The sequence below is a fragment of the Morchella sextelata genome, assembly GCF_020137385.1.
Source record: "Morchella sextelata strain SCLS chromosome Unknown scls_8, whole genome shotgun sequence".
In the NCBI taxonomy this organism is placed as follows: Eukaryota; Fungi; Ascomycota; class Pezizomycetes; order Pezizales; family Morchellaceae; genus Morchella; species Morchella sextelata.
The window spans coordinates 1,640,292-1,657,609 of record NW_025408623.1 but is presented as its reverse complement, the minus strand read 5'-3'; the positions used below and the strand labels follow the sequence as shown (position 1 = coordinate 1,657,609).

General features: G+C 53.6%; 5 protein-coding genes across 5 annotated transcripts; 3 read left to right on the top strand and 2 right to left on the bottom strand.

Annotated features, from left to right (window-relative positions):
* Nucleotides 1–652: 652 nt before the first annotated feature.
* On the top strand, nt 653–817 carry H6S33_012635 (uncharacterized protein; the record flags this gene model as incomplete). The annotated part of the gene is made up of 1 exon (XM_044844007.1): nt 653–817. The coding sequence occupies one exon, from the start codon at nt 653–655 to the stop codon at nt 815–817; it is 165 nt and encodes a 54-aa protein (XP_044695284.1).
* Nucleotides 818–5,828: 5,011 nt separating this feature from the next.
* On the bottom strand, nt 5,829–10,719 carry H6S33_012634 (uncharacterized protein; the record flags this gene model as incomplete). Its single annotated transcript, XM_044844006.1, has 6 exons — nt 5,829–6,777; nt 7,003–7,154; nt 7,323–7,478; nt 8,186–9,336; nt 9,403–10,236; nt 10,332–10,719. 6 exons carry the CDS (start codon nt 10,717–10,719, stop codon nt 5,829–5,831), a joined length of 3,630 nt encoding a protein of 1,209 aa, XP_044695283.1.
* Nucleotides 10,720–12,553: 1,834 nt separating this feature from the next.
* H6S33_012633 (uncharacterized protein) lies at nt 12,554–13,984 on the top strand (the record flags this gene model as incomplete). Its single annotated transcript, XM_044844005.1, has 1 exon — nt 12,554–13,984. One exon carries the CDS (start codon nt 12,554–12,556, stop codon nt 13,982–13,984), a length of 1,431 nt encoding a protein of 476 aa, XP_044695282.1.
* Nucleotides 13,985–14,833: 849 nt separating this feature from the next.
* H6S33_012632 (uncharacterized protein) lies at nt 14,834–15,097 on the top strand (the record flags this gene model as incomplete). The annotated part of the gene is made up of 1 exon (XM_044844004.1): nt 14,834–15,097. One exon carries the CDS (start codon nt 14,834–14,836, stop codon nt 15,095–15,097), a length of 264 nt encoding a protein of 87 aa, XP_044695281.1.
* A 486-nt stretch (nt 15,098–15,583) lies between these two features.
* Nucleotides 15,584–17,301, bottom strand: H6S33_012631 (uncharacterized protein; the record flags this gene model as incomplete). The annotated part of the gene is made up of 7 exons (XM_044844002.1): nt 15,584–16,085; nt 16,141–16,185; nt 16,243–16,312; nt 16,367–16,432; nt 16,493–16,643; nt 16,704–17,156; nt 17,227–17,301. The coding sequence occupies 7 exons, from the start codon at nt 17,299–17,301 to the stop codon at nt 15,584–15,586; spliced, it is 1,362 nt and encodes a 453-aa protein (XP_044695280.1).
* Nucleotides 17,302–17,318: the final 17 nt, after the last annotated feature.

Here is a 17,318-nt window from a genome sequence, read left to right as displayed (position 1 = left end):
GAAGGGATACATACTAGAAGCCATGAAAGAAGGATCCAAGAAGGAAGGCAGGAAAGCTCGTAACATCCAATCCAAGTACGGCGGCGACCTAACTCCCTCCTTTCAGTTGAGTCGGCGAACACCACGAGGTTATCGTCCAAGAACTTTATTTAGCGCCTCTCCGTTGCCAGCCCTATTGACCTTACTGATCGAGTAAGTATTAAAAACAGGACCGGGGATAATAACGGTATTGGGACCCCACCCGCCCGCTGTCTGGGACTGACGATCTTCGATGCGACAACCAGGTTACCGTCTTCGGACTTTTCTTAGGGGCCGGAATTATTTAATTCGAAGTTTTCATTACCGTTATCTACATGTAGGCAAGCAGGTATCGGCGCTTTTTTCTAAAGTAAGGTCAATATATGTTGACGCGCTCAGTCGTTTGTTTTAGTCAGCGAGCGAGATAGAGTGCAGCAGGCCTGGGACACGGGCGGTCTGTGGCTACGAATGCGGCTACATACCTCATCTCATCTCATCTACCTTCATCTACCTCATCTACTATGTACCTCATCTCATCTCGCTTTTTATTCTATTTCTATAATGCTGCACCGCCAATCTCTTATTTTTATCATCTCATTTGTGGAATTGGCTTTGCGCACGTTTGTTTACCGTAATGGCGGACTCTCCACTCTGTGTGGCATGGCATCGGGCATGGAACAGACCATTTGCCAACCATGGAAGCGAAATTGAACTTCGATTTGTATCTCATCTTTGGACCGCCAGGACAAGCACCAGCACCACTACGGTGGCACTTCCATCATCATCAATGATCAATTGACCACTGCACCGCACACCACGCCCCCACACGTGCGTGCACCCCTTGGCTTTCTCCGGGGTAAGTAGAAAAGAGCAAAGTGCAGGGTAGGGTATGCAGGCCCCGTAGGAGTGTAGGACTCGCAGGCAAACAAATGGCTCAATCCTGGCACCTCGGGCGATGTGCAAAAAAAGGAATTTTCTGGGGAATACGGCGGACGGTAGCTAATTGGAAGAGGAAGGGGGGGGGGGGGGGGGTGGCGTGTGGGCGAAGGGAGGCCGACGACAACGACAACGACGGTCCACGACGACGTCGGCGGATATACGCGCTGCACTGCACTGCGGTGTGCGTGTTTAATTCGTATTGTTTCGTCGGGTTTGTTTCTCCCGTTCCCCCCGGCGAAGATGAAACGCACGGGGTTGAAACAAACGGGCAACTCTAGATGTTCGGAGGTGAGTGAGAGTTGGTGGTTCTAGAGCTTGCTCAACGGTCTGGCTTCCACTGAAGCTTAAGCCGGTGGCTACTCCCGCAAACAACGCAATGTTGGTCGGCCTGGATTTTACACTTTTATTCGTTCGTCGACATCTAGATGTTTGTGTGTTTAATGAGAAAGTGACATGAATTCGAATTAACCTTAATTCGAGGTCTAAGTGCTGTCTCCGCCTCCACGATAATTCTGAGATATCAATTGGCGGCAAAAAAGTAAAATAAATCTGGAGTCGCTCCACAAAATGATGCAAGAAACCATGGCACCATAATACAGGCACAGGTCAGCCATGAGAGATTTCGCTTCTACCCGCAATTGAGCTATCATCGTCGGTCTTGTCCTATCATATATCATAATAGGTATCTCGTGTCCTGCCTGAGCTCAAGCCCGAGCTTCATGGGGCCGATCCGCGGGGGCCTGCTCCCTCCGTCCCGATATACCGCGAAGCTTCAATTGTGATGTCGCATTGTTTGCTCCTAGCTTTACGAGTGATATTCGCGATAGACACGCTTTACTCAATCGGCGTATTTAACCATCTATGGTGCAAGAGGGAGTAGAGGGCGAACTTGTCAACCCTGTACACACCAGTTCAGTCAATTCTTTCATTGGCTCCGGGAAGCAAACATTGAAGAGCCTCACCTCTAACTCGACTTTATGGCTGTAAGGGCTACAATACTGAACTGGTGTGAACAGGGATTACAAGGTCGCCCCACAAGGCCTCTCGCACCATAGCTAACATATATGCAATACTCTATCAACACTGAGGTCCAGCAACTCTATCTCCACGAGTACAGCCAGTCCCTGCCCTGCACCTCGCCGCCGGGTTCTCGTTACCAGAATTCCGGAACAAACTGCGTGGGCTTGTGGGAGCAGGAGGCTGTTGGTTGATTAGAAAATGCCTCGTCCGGCCGCGCAAAAAAAAGACGGGATGGATTGGATGCTCGTACACACGCTATCACTCGGTTCCGGGGTAACCTGTGATCCTTAGAGTAAACCAGACTATATGTAACTATCACCACCACCACCATCATTACCCATCACTCATCACCCATCACCCATCACCCCGTACATCAACTATCTAGCTACTGCCCATTGCCGGTTGGCTGCCCGCGATGCCGTCCAAACGCTTAGCCGTTCCCCTGCATGTTCTGGGTAGTATCATCCCTGAGCATGTACTTAGGCCGACATATATGTCTTGCCCTCATCGCCAATACGGCTACTATTGACAGCGGTAGCTATAACGTTCGTCTCCTCGGGTGCAGTACGGTTTGGTAGCAACAACTACTGGCTGGCTGGCTGGCTGGCAGCTGGTTCATGTCTATCTGTACCCCGCCGGGCCGACGCGGACATGGAACCCAGAAAAAAAACACTCTATCTGATATATGGTGATGGTCCGCGGCCCTGTCATGTCCTGCTGTGGGGGTTTGTAGTATTCAATTGGTTTGGGTATTTCTTGATAGGGGGAATGGATATCTAGAGTAGTATCTTAGACAGTGGGTGTGGACAGGACTGTCCTTCCTTTCTAGAATGCTTCCTCCCCCCCCCCCCCCTTCTCCGGTGCTTAGATAGTGTTTCCGGATTCTGCTGGCCGCGTTGTCGACAGACACAGACAGCTATGACAGCTGGTCGGTACATGGTTGGGTACAGTAAATAGATTGCACACAGCTAGGTACGCACTATACAGGCACTCTCTACTATCGATCCCCCGAATCCCAACGGCAAGGTAGAGTATAGTAGGCCCATAGGGCCAGTGGTAAGGAACAGGGCAGGGCTAGGGTTTGGCTAATTAACACCCCCAAACCCAGCAAGCTGTCAAGCTATCAACTTACATATCCACCCTCCACCTTGCTATCTACAGTGCCACAAACTCGGGTGATTGTGGGCAACTAGTTACTGGGTATAGTAATCATTTACCCATCGTCCCAGCTGCCTATAATAACCTACTATCGCGACCCAACAGACGGTGCGCTAGGTAGCTAGCGACATGAGGGTTATTTCCCACGCGTACCCCACGAGGCCGGCCTATTTACCTACCTCCACCCCCCCCCCCTCCCCCCACCACCCGCGGTTGTGGGTAGAGTATGTGGTGGCTGGATCGACAGTACCGATATGTATCGTGGGCGCGCACGCGGGCGGAGATGACCAGCTGCTTTGCGTGCCATGGGGAGGAGTAGTAGCTCAGTAGAGTAGATGATTAAATTAGGACTTGATTGGTTTTTTTTTTTTTTTTTTGTGCTTAATTGCTTTTCTGCGATCATCGATCTGTCTGTGGTGTAGAGTAGCAGGAAGGGGTAGTAGAAAGGAACGAAAAAAAGAAAGAAATGGCCATGTGTGGTGTTAATACGAGCGAGGGGTGCCTGATCGGGCCAGAGAGAGGTGGTTCAGGGGGTGTAACTTAACCACTTTAACTATATTGTACTTTACTACATGTACCTACTACAGTCTACAGCTACTCTTGAATTTCACGATGGTGATAATTGGTCCGCCCGCCCTCCCCCCCCACAAAATTGGCAATTGGCGATTGGGTATTGGGTATTGGGTATTGGGTATTGGGTATGGCATTAGGAAATTTGACAACGTGATGTATATACCTACTACAGCTACACTTGAATTTCACGATGGTGATAATTGGTCTTGATCCCCCCCACACAATTGGCAATTGGCGATTGGCAATTGGCGATTGGGTATTGGATATGATCGATATTAGGAATTTGACATGCAACGTGCTAGAGCTAGCTATAAGCTGTGACATGACGGCCTCTCTCTCCGCCCACCGGCCCCCCGCCCCCCGCCCCCCGCCCCCCCGCGAAGATGATGGTTATGAATGTGGAGAAACAGACATATCGCAATATTTCGTAAATTAGAGTTAGAGTTAATTGAGGCGCGCGGCGGTGGTGGTGGTGGTGGCCATGGACTGGATTGGACTGGATTGGACTGGGCAGGACTGGACTGGACAGCGCTTGGAAGATTAAAAAATTAAAGAGTAGATTTCGAGCTGGAGTATGTGATATGACATGAAAATGCAAATTTGCAAAAAATCCAGATATCTGATATCTGACTGGCGAGATCTCAGTAGAGTACTACTCTAGAGCTAGGCGTGCGCGCGTGAGAGTCTGTTGGCTGGCTACTATGGAATCGGTACCCGCTCTCCTCATTTTTGGCTTGCTTTGCTTTTGGCTTGAATTAGGTATTGCATCACCAACCGGCCGGCCTGCCACCAGCCACTCTCGTGAGATGTCTCCCAATATCGCAACCTCAAAGGGTCAAATGTCCCCTAATTTTTTCTACTCTACCATACCATAACCCAATTTTCTCCCCGCTGCAAGCGCACCACCCAGAACCACTTGCCAAAAACCTAACCCGGCAAACCCAATTGAACCCCCCAAAGCAAATCGAAAAAAAAAAAAAAAAAAAAAAAAAAAAAACAGTTCGCAATCCCCCACCACCACCACCACCACCCACGCAGATCATCACGATCTTCCCTATTTCCCATGGCTCCATCGAAATTACAGGCACAGTACATCTACCATCCTTCCACGGGCGGCCGCGCGCGCCGTGGATTTTTTCGGGTTTCTACGACGTCTAATTAACTCCCCCCGCCCCGGGCCCTCCCGGCGAGATCGGGAGCCAATGGGAGGAGCTCCTTGACGCAATACACGTGGGGATTTTTTTTTTTTCCCCCCCTTCCTTCTTTCTTTCCTTTGCTGCGCGTGGTAGGGTAGGGTTGGAGTTAGGGTAGGGTTTGAGATGTAGGTACATGTAGGTACATACATGTATGTAGGTTAGGACGACGGCGGACCGGCCGCCGCTCGTGGAAAAGAAAAAGAAAAAGAAAGGGAAGAGAGAGAGAAAAAAAAAAAAAAAAAAAAAAAAAGAAGACTGAAAGCCAAGGTTCGCCGGCCGGGATTGGGAATTGGGGATTGGAGATTGGAGATTGGAGATTGTACCTGCCGGCCCGGTAAGGGACGGATTTGTAGACAGGCACAGGCACAGGCACAGGCACAGGCACAGGCACAGGAACAGGTCACGGAAGAAGAAAAGAAGAGGAAGAAGATGCGGACTACTGCAAGGTGGAAGAAAGTGTATGTAGAAGAAATCGTAAATGTATCGATGTACATGTATGTGCCTGTCCCGTGATGCTGGTTTGGCCCAAATGATGTATGTAAAACTACACTGGAAAATAGCTAACCCTCCCCCCCCCGACCCACTGCCAGCTGCCCCTCCCCCTCCCCCGCCTCCCCCCTTTCTCCCCGCGCGCCGCAGTCGTCATCCTCGTGATCATCCCTTAATTGCTGTGCTGGTAGTTACAGATATTCAAAGAAAAGTAAAAAAGAGAAAGGAAAAAAAGATACTTTAAAAAACAAAAAAAAAGTGAAAAAGAGAAAAGAAAGAAAAAAAATGATTTGCTCCAGAATTAATCTACAATGACACGCACACCAAGCTAGCTAGCTAATTTCATCCTTTTTTTTTCTTCTTTCTTTCCTTCTTTCCTTCTCTGCCCCCTGTGTGAAACCGTAGAGGAAACACATTGACCACGCACCTATGTAATCAATCCTCCTCGTCATCGCCCGCCGCACCCCCTGGCGTGGGGGCGCGGTCCGGCATCTCCACATCCGCCTTCGCGCCCTTCTCCTCATCGTCCCCAAAGAGATCATCATCCCCATCCTCCTCCTCCTCATCGTCGCTAACAGCCGCCCTCGGCTTCCTCTTCCTCTGCGCCTTCCCCCTGCCCTCGTCCGCGCTTGCCGCGGCCGCCGCAGCAGTGGTCGTGGCCGCCGCCTTGTCAGCAGGAACAACAAGGTCGTCGAGGTCGTCGTCATCGCTGCTGTTGACAACCTCGCTGGACTTAAACTTGCCGCGGCCGCCCGCGCCGGGGCTCGCCGCGCGCCGGCGCGTAAGCTTCTTCCTCTTCTTCGCCGGCGGCTTCTCGCCGTCGTCGTCCGTGATGGCGCTCTTACTGCGATTCCTGCGCGCCTTCGCCGCCCCGGCCGCATCCGACTCCGTGTCCGAGCCGACCGTCTCATCCTTCTGCTTCCGCTTACTCCTCCCGCCTCCGCCACCCGCACCGCCGCCCCCGCCCCCGCCGCCGCCACGGCCAGACCTACTCCCGCCTGCGCCGCCGCCGCCGCGCTTCTTGCGCTTCTCGCCGTCGCCGTCAAAGTCGCCGTCGTCGCGCGCCATCTCCTCGGCGGCCTTGCGCTCGGCGTATTCGCGCGCCTCCTCCTGCATCTTGCGGCGCTGCTCGGCGATGGCGCGCTTGCGCTCCTCTTCGTCGCGGCGGAGGGCGTCGGCGGCGGCTTGGCGGCGGGCGAGGTCTTCGTCGCGTTTGCGCCGGGCCTCGGCGAGCTTGGAGGCGTTCTTTTCTTCGTATTCGCGCTGCTTTTGGAGCGCGCGCTCCATCTGCTTGCGCAGCGTGTTGCGGCCCATGGTGGAGCGGGCTTCGATCTCGGGGGCGGGGTAGGGGGGGTTTTTGGAGTGCGCGACGTCGGTGAACATCCTAGGGGGGCGGAGCGGGTTAGCGGGGACGAGATAATGTAGGGTAATGATCGTCCACGGTTCTGCCGAGTTGAATGGCCCGCCGATGTACGCGGTTCCATGTTCGGGCGGGGGACAGAAGGAATGCACCAAGATGCCTGCCCGACATGGAACCCGTGCCATCGGCAATGCAGGCACACGACCGATCAAGAAGACAAGACCAAAAAGAAAGAAATAAGCAACTTACTGAATCGCCTCATCCAGCCCTTTACTCGCCGCCTCCAGATCCTCCAGCGTCCGCAGCGTCTCCGGCAGATTGATCGAGAACTGCACAATCTGGAACTGCACGAAGGCGACGTTGAACATGAACATGACATTGTCCAGCGCAATTGCCAGTGCCTGCACCCCCCGTTAGCATCAAGCATCAAGCATCAACCAGCAACCAGCAGCGATCATCCCCGCAGCAAGCATCACTAATCCCCGCAACTCTTCTCGCTTAAGAACGCCTCTTCTCGCAGGTAGATAGCAGTGGGGAAAGAGAGGAAGGCAAGGGGGGGGGGGACAAACCCGCTTCGCATAGTCCAGCGCATTCTTGAAGCTCTCGAGCGACTTCTCGGGCTCCGACTCGCGCTCCTTCTTGCCCTTTGCGAACCACACGCGGCCGAGGCACGTCAGCGTCGTGGGGTCCTTGCCGTGCTGGAACTTTGTGAGCGCCGTCTCGTACTAGATGCGGGATAATCATATTAGCAAGACTGGCCCCATTTCCATTTTCCATTACCGTTGACAAGATGAGTGGAGCTGGGATGAGAGTGAGGGAAAGTGAAGAAATGGGGGAGGGAGGGGTGGTAGGATGCTGCATAAGCAGCAAGGGCTTTGGGGGAAGGTAGCTATGTAGGTATGGCATGTAGCTATGTAATAGCCCTGCGTGAGAAGCAGGCGTGACATGATGGAGCAGGGGTGTTACGCGCTGGAGGTAGAGCGAGCGAGCGATATGCAGTGCGATACGGGCGAGAATAGCCTAAGCAGAGCAGAAGTAACGCTGTAGGTACGGGATAGGAGAGAGTGGAGTGATGGCTGCTTAGAAACGCCGACTCCCCGGCATTCAAGGTGAATACGATGATGGGCGTGGGAATCAGGCAATAGGCAGGGGGCGAGTACGGTAGATGAAATGAAATAGAGATAGAGAATGATCGTGGTAGGATCGGATGCAGGGAGAGCGGGTATGGGTATGGGTATGGGTATGGGTAGAGGGTAAAGAAGATGATAGTAATAACAATAAAATGAAGATAGAGAGCAAAACAACATTCGAGCATCCATCCAGGATACCACGAATTGCGTAACAACCCCAATATCAAAAGGCACGGACAATAAGCAAGCACCGTAATCAAAATCAAAAAAGACGGAGGAGGGCAAAAAAGACTCAAACTCACATTCTCAATGGCCCTCCCCCACTGCTCCAGCCCCGCCAGACAATGCCCCAAGTTCACCAACGCATGCGCATCCCTCGCCAGCGTCTCCTTCACCTTCGTAAACACCTGCACGGCGCTCTTCAGGTCCTTGCGGTCCTCGACCATCGCGATGGCCACGCCCTGCGCCGCATACGCATTCTTCGGGTCCAGCTGCAGCGCCTTATCAAAGAACTCGACGGCCTTCTCATACGTCTTTCTGCGCTTCTCCTTCTCGCCCTCCGTGTCGCGCCGCATCTCCCTCGCCGTCAGCAGATACAGATTGCCCATGCCCGTGAGCGAGTAGCGGTCGTGCTTGTCGTGGTACTGCAGGCTGTGCTTGTAGTGGCGCTGCTCGGGGTCCTCGGCGATGTTGATGGCCGTCTTGCGCTTCTGCTTGCCGAGATACCACCCGTACAGCGCGCGCACCTCCAGGTTGCTACCATCACTCTGCATCAGCCTCTGGATGCGCTTCGGGCCCTCCTCCCCGCCCCGCCGCAGCGCCATATACGCCAGCCGCATGTTGGCGTCGACGTAGTCGTCGTGGCGCGTCAGCAGCTGCTCATACTGCTTCGTCGCCTCGTCGAGGTTCCCCGCGGCCTCCTCGCACCGCGCAAGGTTGTACGTGAGCGTGGTGGCCAGCGCGTCCGTGTCCGCGCTGTCGTCCTTCTCTTTGAGCTCCGGGATGGAGCTGAGGGCTGTCTGGTAGAGCTGCCGCGCCAGGTCGTACTTCTCGTTGTGCCAGTGGAAGGTGGCCATGTTGTTGAGGAGCTGCAGCGGCACCATGGTCTCCTCGTCGGTCTCGCGCAGCTGCGTGTAGATGTCGTGCACGGCCTGCAGGCAGGCGAGCGCCTTCTCGGGCTGGTCGTTCTCGTAGAGGCGCGCGAGCGTCAGGAGGAGGGCTTCGCGCGTCGGGTCGGTCTTCTTGTCTTTCCAGGCTGCGCGCACGCTTTCGAGGAGGCCGATGGCGCGGCGGTGAAGGTCCGTGACGTCTTCTTTGGAGGCGGCGAAGCCGGTGCGCGGGATGGATTGGAGCACTTCGTGCGCGTAGAGGGTGCCGAGGATGGTCTTGGCTTCGAGGCATTTGGGGTAGCTTTGGACGACGGCCTCGAAGGTGTATTTTGCGGAGGAGATGTCTGCGGGTTGTTAGACTTAGTGTTCTTCTGTAGAGTGACATGTGTGGAATGGAATATAAAACAAACCTTTCATCAAGACCTGAACCTGCCCAACCCCTAGTTTGGCGGGTAGCCATCCCTCGCGGAGACTGTCGCTCCGGCGGTAGTATGTCAATGCCTTCTCCCAATCGCCCTCTGCATGCCACTTACGCCCCAAAAGATACCACCCATCCGCCGTCACCGCCGCGACGTCACTGTACTCAATGGCCTTCTTGGCCAGCGCCTCACACTGCGGGTACCCCTTCTTTGAGAAAAAGTGGCTCGAGAACGTTGTGCACGCCATGGGGAAGTTCTTGTCGATCTTGTACGCCTTCTGCGTGTGGTCAATGACCTGGCGGTAGTTCTCCATGAACTTCGGATCATACTCGGGCGTGGCGGCGGTGACGCTGAGGTGGTACAACGCCAGCAGGATATGCGCCACCTTCGACGTCGGGTCCAGCTCCAGTGCCCGCTCCCAGGCGATGGCGGCATCGTCCTTGTGCCCGAGATTCCAAAAGCAGAGACCGATCCCGAGCCTTGGGTCCGGGTCCATATCAGGTCTCTTTAGAAGCACTTCCTGGTAGCATTCAAGAGCCTTGTCGAATCGCCTGCGTGCGTAGAAAACTCTAGCCTTGCCCATTGTGGCGAGCATGTTGCCGGACCGCGAGTTCCGGATGGCATCGTCGAAGATCTTGGTGGCGGTGTCGAGGTGGTGGCCCTTCTCGGTGGATGTGGAGACGGACGCCTTGAAGACTGAGTAGACACCACGGGCGAGGCCGGAGATCACGGATGAGGGGTCGAGGCGGGAGGACTCGTTGAGCGCTTGGGTTGCGAGCTGGAGATAGTAGTCCTTTGTCTTTGCCTCTGAGGCTATCGCCCCCTCTATACACCCATCCAGTTAGCCATCCATCCAAACACTTCACTTCCACAACATCCTCCTAAAGGGGGTAGAGCAGTGCTGCTCCGCAATTACCCACCAGGCACATTCCTCGCCGCCTCCCTACTCCGCTGCAGATACAGCCACGTGAGCAGGTTCAGCATCGGCAGCTTCTCAGCCGCGTCGCCCGCGCGGGCCTGCAGCCCCTTCGTCATGATCTCGATCGCGATGTCGACCCGCTCGTGCTTCGCATAGGCCAGCGCAATGTACATCCAGAACTGCCTGGGGCTGCGCTCGTTCTCGAGCAGCGTGCACAGCTCCGTGGGGTCGTCGGGCAGCCCGTTGGGGTCCACCTCGACCACGGCCGTCTCGTCATCGTCGTCCTCGTCGCCGGCGGACACGGGGATGTCGATGCTGTGGGGGATGTCCGCGTAGCGGCTGTGGCGGAGGGGGGTCAGGCCGTTGAGGAGGAGGGCGGCGGAGGCCATTGGGACTGCACGCGGGGGTTAGGTGCGGGAGGGAATGGGTGACCTGGGGGGGGGGTCGTCTGGGTATTGTGATGTGGTCCCTGAGACGCGCAGGGAAACTTGGCTCGGAGGTGGCGGCTGTGAGGATTGTATCGACAGCTCTGACGGGGCTGAACGGTCTGTGTTTTGGAGAGTTTCGGGGGCGGTGATTGTTGTGGGAAGGAGTGGGCGATGTCGGGGATTGAGAAATGAAGCTCTCTGTCGAGCTGCGCGAAGGTTTGAGGAAATCGCGGTGCGTCGAAGATGTTTAGGTTGACTCAGCAACGCGAGATCACAACCCTAGCCCCCGGTCACGTTCGGTCACTCGAATACACCGCTTCCGAAATAGGCAGTTCATGCAGCTGATCTACGGCCCATCGAACCTGCGATTTGAGCGTTATTGCTGCGGAGATCTCGCCTATGCCTTAAACTCGTTTAGAAACCAGGAAGCACCGCCTGAGTAGAGGGGAATTATTCTTTTTACACGCTGATCCGGGCCATAATCCACTCGTGAGTTTCTTGTTATCTCGACGGTACCCAAAGAACAGTGTGGTCCACGAGGCGCATCGAGGCATCTGCCTCTGAGAAGATCTGCTCTGGGTTGCCTCGAGTCGGCTCGACTAGGAATATACCACGTATCGAGGTACATCGGCCCCATTAAAGGGTGTACCGCGTGCTAGAAGTGCTTCGCCCTCGTGGACCACACTGTCAAAGGATAAATACTCTAGGGAGGTGTTGCCGGCCTCATTTCTGCTCTGGTCTGATTAATATATTTCATCTATTCTGATTTGGTGCTTCACTACCACTACTTTATCGGCACTTCACTGACTTGGCACTTCATAGAGTCTGATTTGGACGTACTTTCTAGACCCTAGTTAGGCACTAATCATGAAGTATGATTCAGTTCGAAATAGTACACGCATTATCCCAACAACAGGCACATTCGGGGCCTGGCCAGCTTACTGACAACTAGTCCTAATAGATAAGAATGAATACATCATACGTGGTTAAAGAACACTAGTAATATAGTTGTCATTAAAGAAGCTCTGCACTTAATCGAGGAGAGTGGACTGAACCCTTTACTCTCTCTTCTCTCATTATGAACACAAGCAACCAAGGATCAACCTCCCGAGTCACTTCACATTTTCTCTGCTGCGAGCAGTTCCTCAACTGGCAGGCTTTGCGACGGATTAACCCCCATACTCGGCCAATTTCCAATACATTGCGAACCGGCACTGCACTGGTATGTACTTGTATGTATACATATTTAGGGCCGTTAGGAGGGGTGAAGGAACAGCTGCTGCAAGTGCTAACCCAGGCTCGTGGTCTGTTGAGTTGTGGACACAGGATGGACTCCCAATTCCTTAATTTCTTTCGAGGACGACAACCAACTCCTTCTACTTGGCTGTCGGAGTATTCACTGTGTAACCATACAAGCTACAACCCTAACCCACTATCTACAAGTGGCTAGTGTAGACCCTGCTGCATTTCGCAGCAGCTCATCTGATTTACTAACCTGCAGCCTACTATTTACATGTCTCTGCAGCCAGTAGCCAGCAGAAGATACTGAGCGTAGAAACCAACCAGCAATATGCCCAAACGCTCCTGGCAGCGACCCCCCGTCCCCGCCAGGGGCTGTCCCTGCACTCTCCCAAGGTCTCACCGTCAGTCCTGTCTCGTGATGACATCATCTCGAGCTAGGTCAGCTGTACAATACATGGCGAAAAGCAAACTTCCGATATCTAGCCCGCTGTAGAAAGGGGATCCAACTCAAGGCCAAACCACCATACCCAAATCCTCTCTCCAGGACAAAAAAATGGAAACCTCGAAACGGCCTCTCGTCCTCCACGAATTCGCCACGCCCAACGTCCTGCTATGGGCAGCCCTCATGATCCCAAACCGCCTTCTGGCCACCACGTTGATACTCCCACTGCTTGCACTGTCGTACTACAATCTCCTGCAGACCACATCTCCGAGCCCGTCGGCCAGCTTCATTGTGGGCTCATACGTGATGTACCACGTATTCGCCTCCATCAATCTCCTCCTGCTGCGGGACCCTCGCACAGAGTTCCGGAGACTGCCCATTACCGCGGGGGAGACGAAGAAAAACGAAGAAGAAGAAGGAGAAGCATACCCACGTGACCTGAAACGCAGGATATGGTGGACTTTCGACCTGATAGTCACCATGCGCGGCATTGGCTGGTCCTGGCAAATACGGCCCATCCCGCCGCTCTCCTCCACAGAGGTAGAGTCCCGGAGCGTCTACCTCCGCCGCCGCTTCAATCGGATCCTCATAATCTACGCATGGCTCGATATGGCCATGTTCTTGGTGCAGCACGTCGACCGCGGATACTTCCTCCCTCCCGGAAACGCATATGAAGACCCCTCCGTCAAGGAACCAGTATATCCGAGCCTCTTCTTACGGAGCACCCGCCCCCAGCAGCACCCCGTGCCCCTCGGCCTCCCCGAAATCCCCCCCGGCGCACTCGGGCTGCTGTACCGTGTATCTCTCTACACCACCCGCCACATGCTCACCGGCACACTCCTCTACGTCTCCCTCAACGGTGGCTACACGCTCGTCTCCCTGGCCGCCGTTCTCCTCGGCGCCCTCCTCGGCACCGAAGACGGCTGGCGCAGGCGCTACCTGCACTGGCACTCATGGCCCGACATGTTTGGCAGCTGGTCAGCGGGTGACTGGGGGCGGGGCACCACGGGCTGGTGGAGCAGGGCGTGGCACGGCCTCTTCAAAAACGTGTTTACGGCGCCGGCACGGTGCGTTGTACGCCGGTGTGGCCTTGGTCGGGGCTCTCCCGCGGCGGCAGTGATGCAGCTGGGGTGGCCGTTTGCGCTGTCGGCGGCGATGCATTATGGCGGTGCGTATACGCAGGCGGGGGGCGGGTGGGGGTCTGCGCGGTTCTTCTTGTGGCAGCCGGTCGGGGTGGGGATTGAGATGGCGGTGGTGCGGTGGTGTCCGAGGTGCGTGTATGAGGGGGAGGGGGTGGTGCAGGGGTGGGTGAGGAGGTGGGGCCCGTATGTGTGGGCGAATATGTGGTTTGTGGTGACGAGTGGGAGCTTCTTTGAGGAGGTGAAGTATGGCGGGATGTGGGCGATGCAGCCGGTGCCGGTTAGTGTGTGGAAGTGGGTGGCGGGGGTCGGGGCGTGGTGTTGGGGGAGGGAGACGCCGGTGGGGTGGAGGGGATGGTGGGAGTGGGATGAGAGTATGGGGGGGTGGGGGGTGAGGATTTAGGCGGGGTCATGGGTGGTCACTCGGGGGTGATGGGTGGTGTAGCATGGGAAGGGCCTGGAGTGGGTATGAGATTTGTAAATAAAAAGAGCGGAATATTAGGTAGTTTCATTCTTTCTGTTCTTGGGATGGTTAGTTAATAGATAGTTTAATCATAATCGAAAGCTTCTATTCTGTATTTCGTAGATCATTGTGTAAGTGCCTCGACTCCTTTTATTACTATATTTCCTAGTATATATATATAGTGACCCTCCCGTATGTTTCTGTTAATTCCCACATGCACGACACCCACAATTACAACAGCAATATCAAAAAACAACCATTCTTCGTATCCACCAAATACCTTACACAGTCAATGATCAATGAATTCATGAATTGTAGCTAGTGTAGCTCGGTCCAGGCCCACTACATGTACGTATGTTATTAAATAGTAATTCTTTCTCCTTCCGTATCATCAGGAAGGTTTTTCCGTGTATTGGCTTTATTTACGTAAAGAAAGAAATCTCTTGTACCGAATGAGTGTCCAGCATTTTTCTTTTGTTGTGTTTGGTCAGGTACCGCGGATTTGCAAAACTATTGTTGACAAGGACTATATGTGTGTATCTGTTTGTTCTTCAAGTATACGTACATTGTGTATGCTTTGTAAAATTTCCATGGGGGACAGAAAAACTCTCTTGAAAAACATCAAGGCTTTTCATGTATCAACCTCTATTTACAACCACCAACGCACGCACTTGAAAAGCTCTCTCCCCCCTTTATAACCACCAAGCGCAGGCATAACATCACACAACACACACAGCCTCACAACACCACAACATCACAACACCACAACACCACAACACCACACACACAATGTGCAAATACACCATCACCACCTACAAATGCACGCACAAGCACTACGCGCGCCACCCCACGGCCCCCATCTGCCACGAGAAGCCCCACGAGCCCGAATACAGCAACTCGACGCACGTCAAAGGCGCGAGCGACTGCGACGCCTGCGTGCTGACCAGCGGAGAGACTAGGCCCGGGCTTGTGAGGAGGGTGACTGCGAGGCTTAGGGATAAGGCGCACCTCCTTAAGGATGAGTATGACGAGTATGAGAAGGAGTATAAGTAGTGGATGGATCAGACGGAGGAGGAGAAGGTGATCGGTGAGAAGGGGGGGTGGGGATATAGGGAGGTGGTGAGTAGAAAGGTGGGGAGCGATGTGGGGGGCTAGATTTTTTTTTTTTTTGGGGGGGTAGGTATATGGTAGGTGAGGAAATGGGATTGGTAGGGAGGCGGAGAAATGAGGTTGATCGGCGAATGGTTTATGGTTGACAGGCGAGTGATCTATGGTGACGGGAAAACTTTAGAGGAGAAATTGATTCGGAAAATTAATAGAAAACCAATAAAATCACTACATCCTGATGGACCTTGAAACAGAGCACTTTCGAACTGGTGGGTTGAAAACATCAATTCCTTTTTTTTCCTTCTTTTTTCCCACTAATAAGTCTGGAAATTGCAGTAATAACCAAACATCCCCCCCTGCTACACCAATCTATATATACACAAACAGCAGTTGCATACATACAAGTATCATCACAGCAACATGTTTTGATATCTACGAAACCGGCACCACAATCCGGTCCACATCTGGAGCGTATGCACCATCAACCCCCGCAACCTTGAGCGTGTTGCCCGTCCCGCTGTTCAAGTTGAAAGTCATACTCGCTACTCCCGTAATCTGTCCGCTGCCTGTGGGTACAAAGGCAATCCTCTGTGTGACGCCATTGACCGTGATGTCTGCAAATCGCTGTGTGGTATCGCCGTTTGTATATCTCATCCTGATGGTAGTCCTGGTTGTGGCTGAGGAGGAAATTCCGTTAAAGGTGAGCGTGTCGCCTGCAGAACCGCCAATGTAGCCAACGGCGGAGGTGCCGGAGCAGTCGGTGCAGGACAAGATTTGGGTGCCGCTGGTGCGAGTGTTGGTGCTAGATTCAGCTTCGTAGGAGTTGTCGGCGGGTGGGGTGGACCAGGTACCGGCGGCGGCGTTGATGACCCAGTTGTAGTACCAGGTGAGGGAGGCGGTGGTGCCGGAGATTGTAAGTGGGAGCCAGACATATCTATGGATATGGGGTTAGTAGGGCTGGAAGGAAATTGAACTGGTAGATAGCTTACGTGGAGGACATCAGGTTGGAGGAAACCCAGCGGTCACCCATATACCTGGAACAAAGCGTTAATATAAGTGTTTCAACTAGCATTTCATCGTAGGGATCTTACATGGCCATGTCGCCAATGGTCAGGACATAGTTGGTTTGAGATGTGTAAGTGTTGGACCCGCTGGTTGCGACTAATCCTCGAAGATTAGCACATTTTACCAACTCTGAGATGCACCGTTACTTACAATTTGCCCATGCTGACCATGGCCCACTCAGGCTTGTTGCGGTAGAATACTTGTTATCGTTCGCATCTATTAACCAGCATCAGCACTGCCCACGATAGCTAGTCTTCAGGAAAAGGGAAACCATACTCCACCCGGTAAGCTGACTCGCAAACATAAAGTACACCCCATTCTTCTTGATAACAGCCGGGGACTCGTACTTCTCCGCCCAGGTATAGACATTTGACGTCACATTCAGATAATCATCCGACAGGCGATCAATTCTCAGACCATTCTCTCTCTGTTTCAAAACTCAGTCAGTCCCCATTCACCGCCAAGGAAAGTCAATGATCAAACCGACATCTTCAGTCAACAGGTATCCGGCCCCATCCGAGTCTTGATACAACCCCATATCCCTGCTCTGGAATCCTAGCGGCCTGAAGCTACCCCTGTACGTGTAGTCTCCACACACGCTGCTACTGGTACTAACCCCGACCCTTGCGTCGGCATAGTTGCTCGAGTCGACGTGCATGTACATGACATACTGGCTAGTCGCAGAGTTATACAAGATTTTGGGCCTCTCAACGACTCTGTTTGGTCCGAGATCCCCAGAGTCTTGCAGCGTGAGAAGATTGTTGACGAAGGTCCAATCGATAAGGTTAGTGGAGGAGTAGCAGCGGATCGATTGGAAAGAGTAGCCATCGAGCTTGTTTTCGCCAATAAGGTAGTAGGTGGATCCGACCTTTATGACACCAGCACCGTGCGCTTGGATGTGCATGCCTGTGTTTGTGGCGGTCCAGGAACCGCCGGAGACCTAAAGTTTGTCAGAGGGTCTGATTAAATAGGAGTCATATAGGTATAGGATAGGCCAGGCTTGAACTTACGATTTGGAGAGAAGCATGGACAGCACCGGAGAACAGTATGGCCCCTAGGGCGACTAAGTTGGACTTGAACAGCATAGCTAATCACGTGGTCT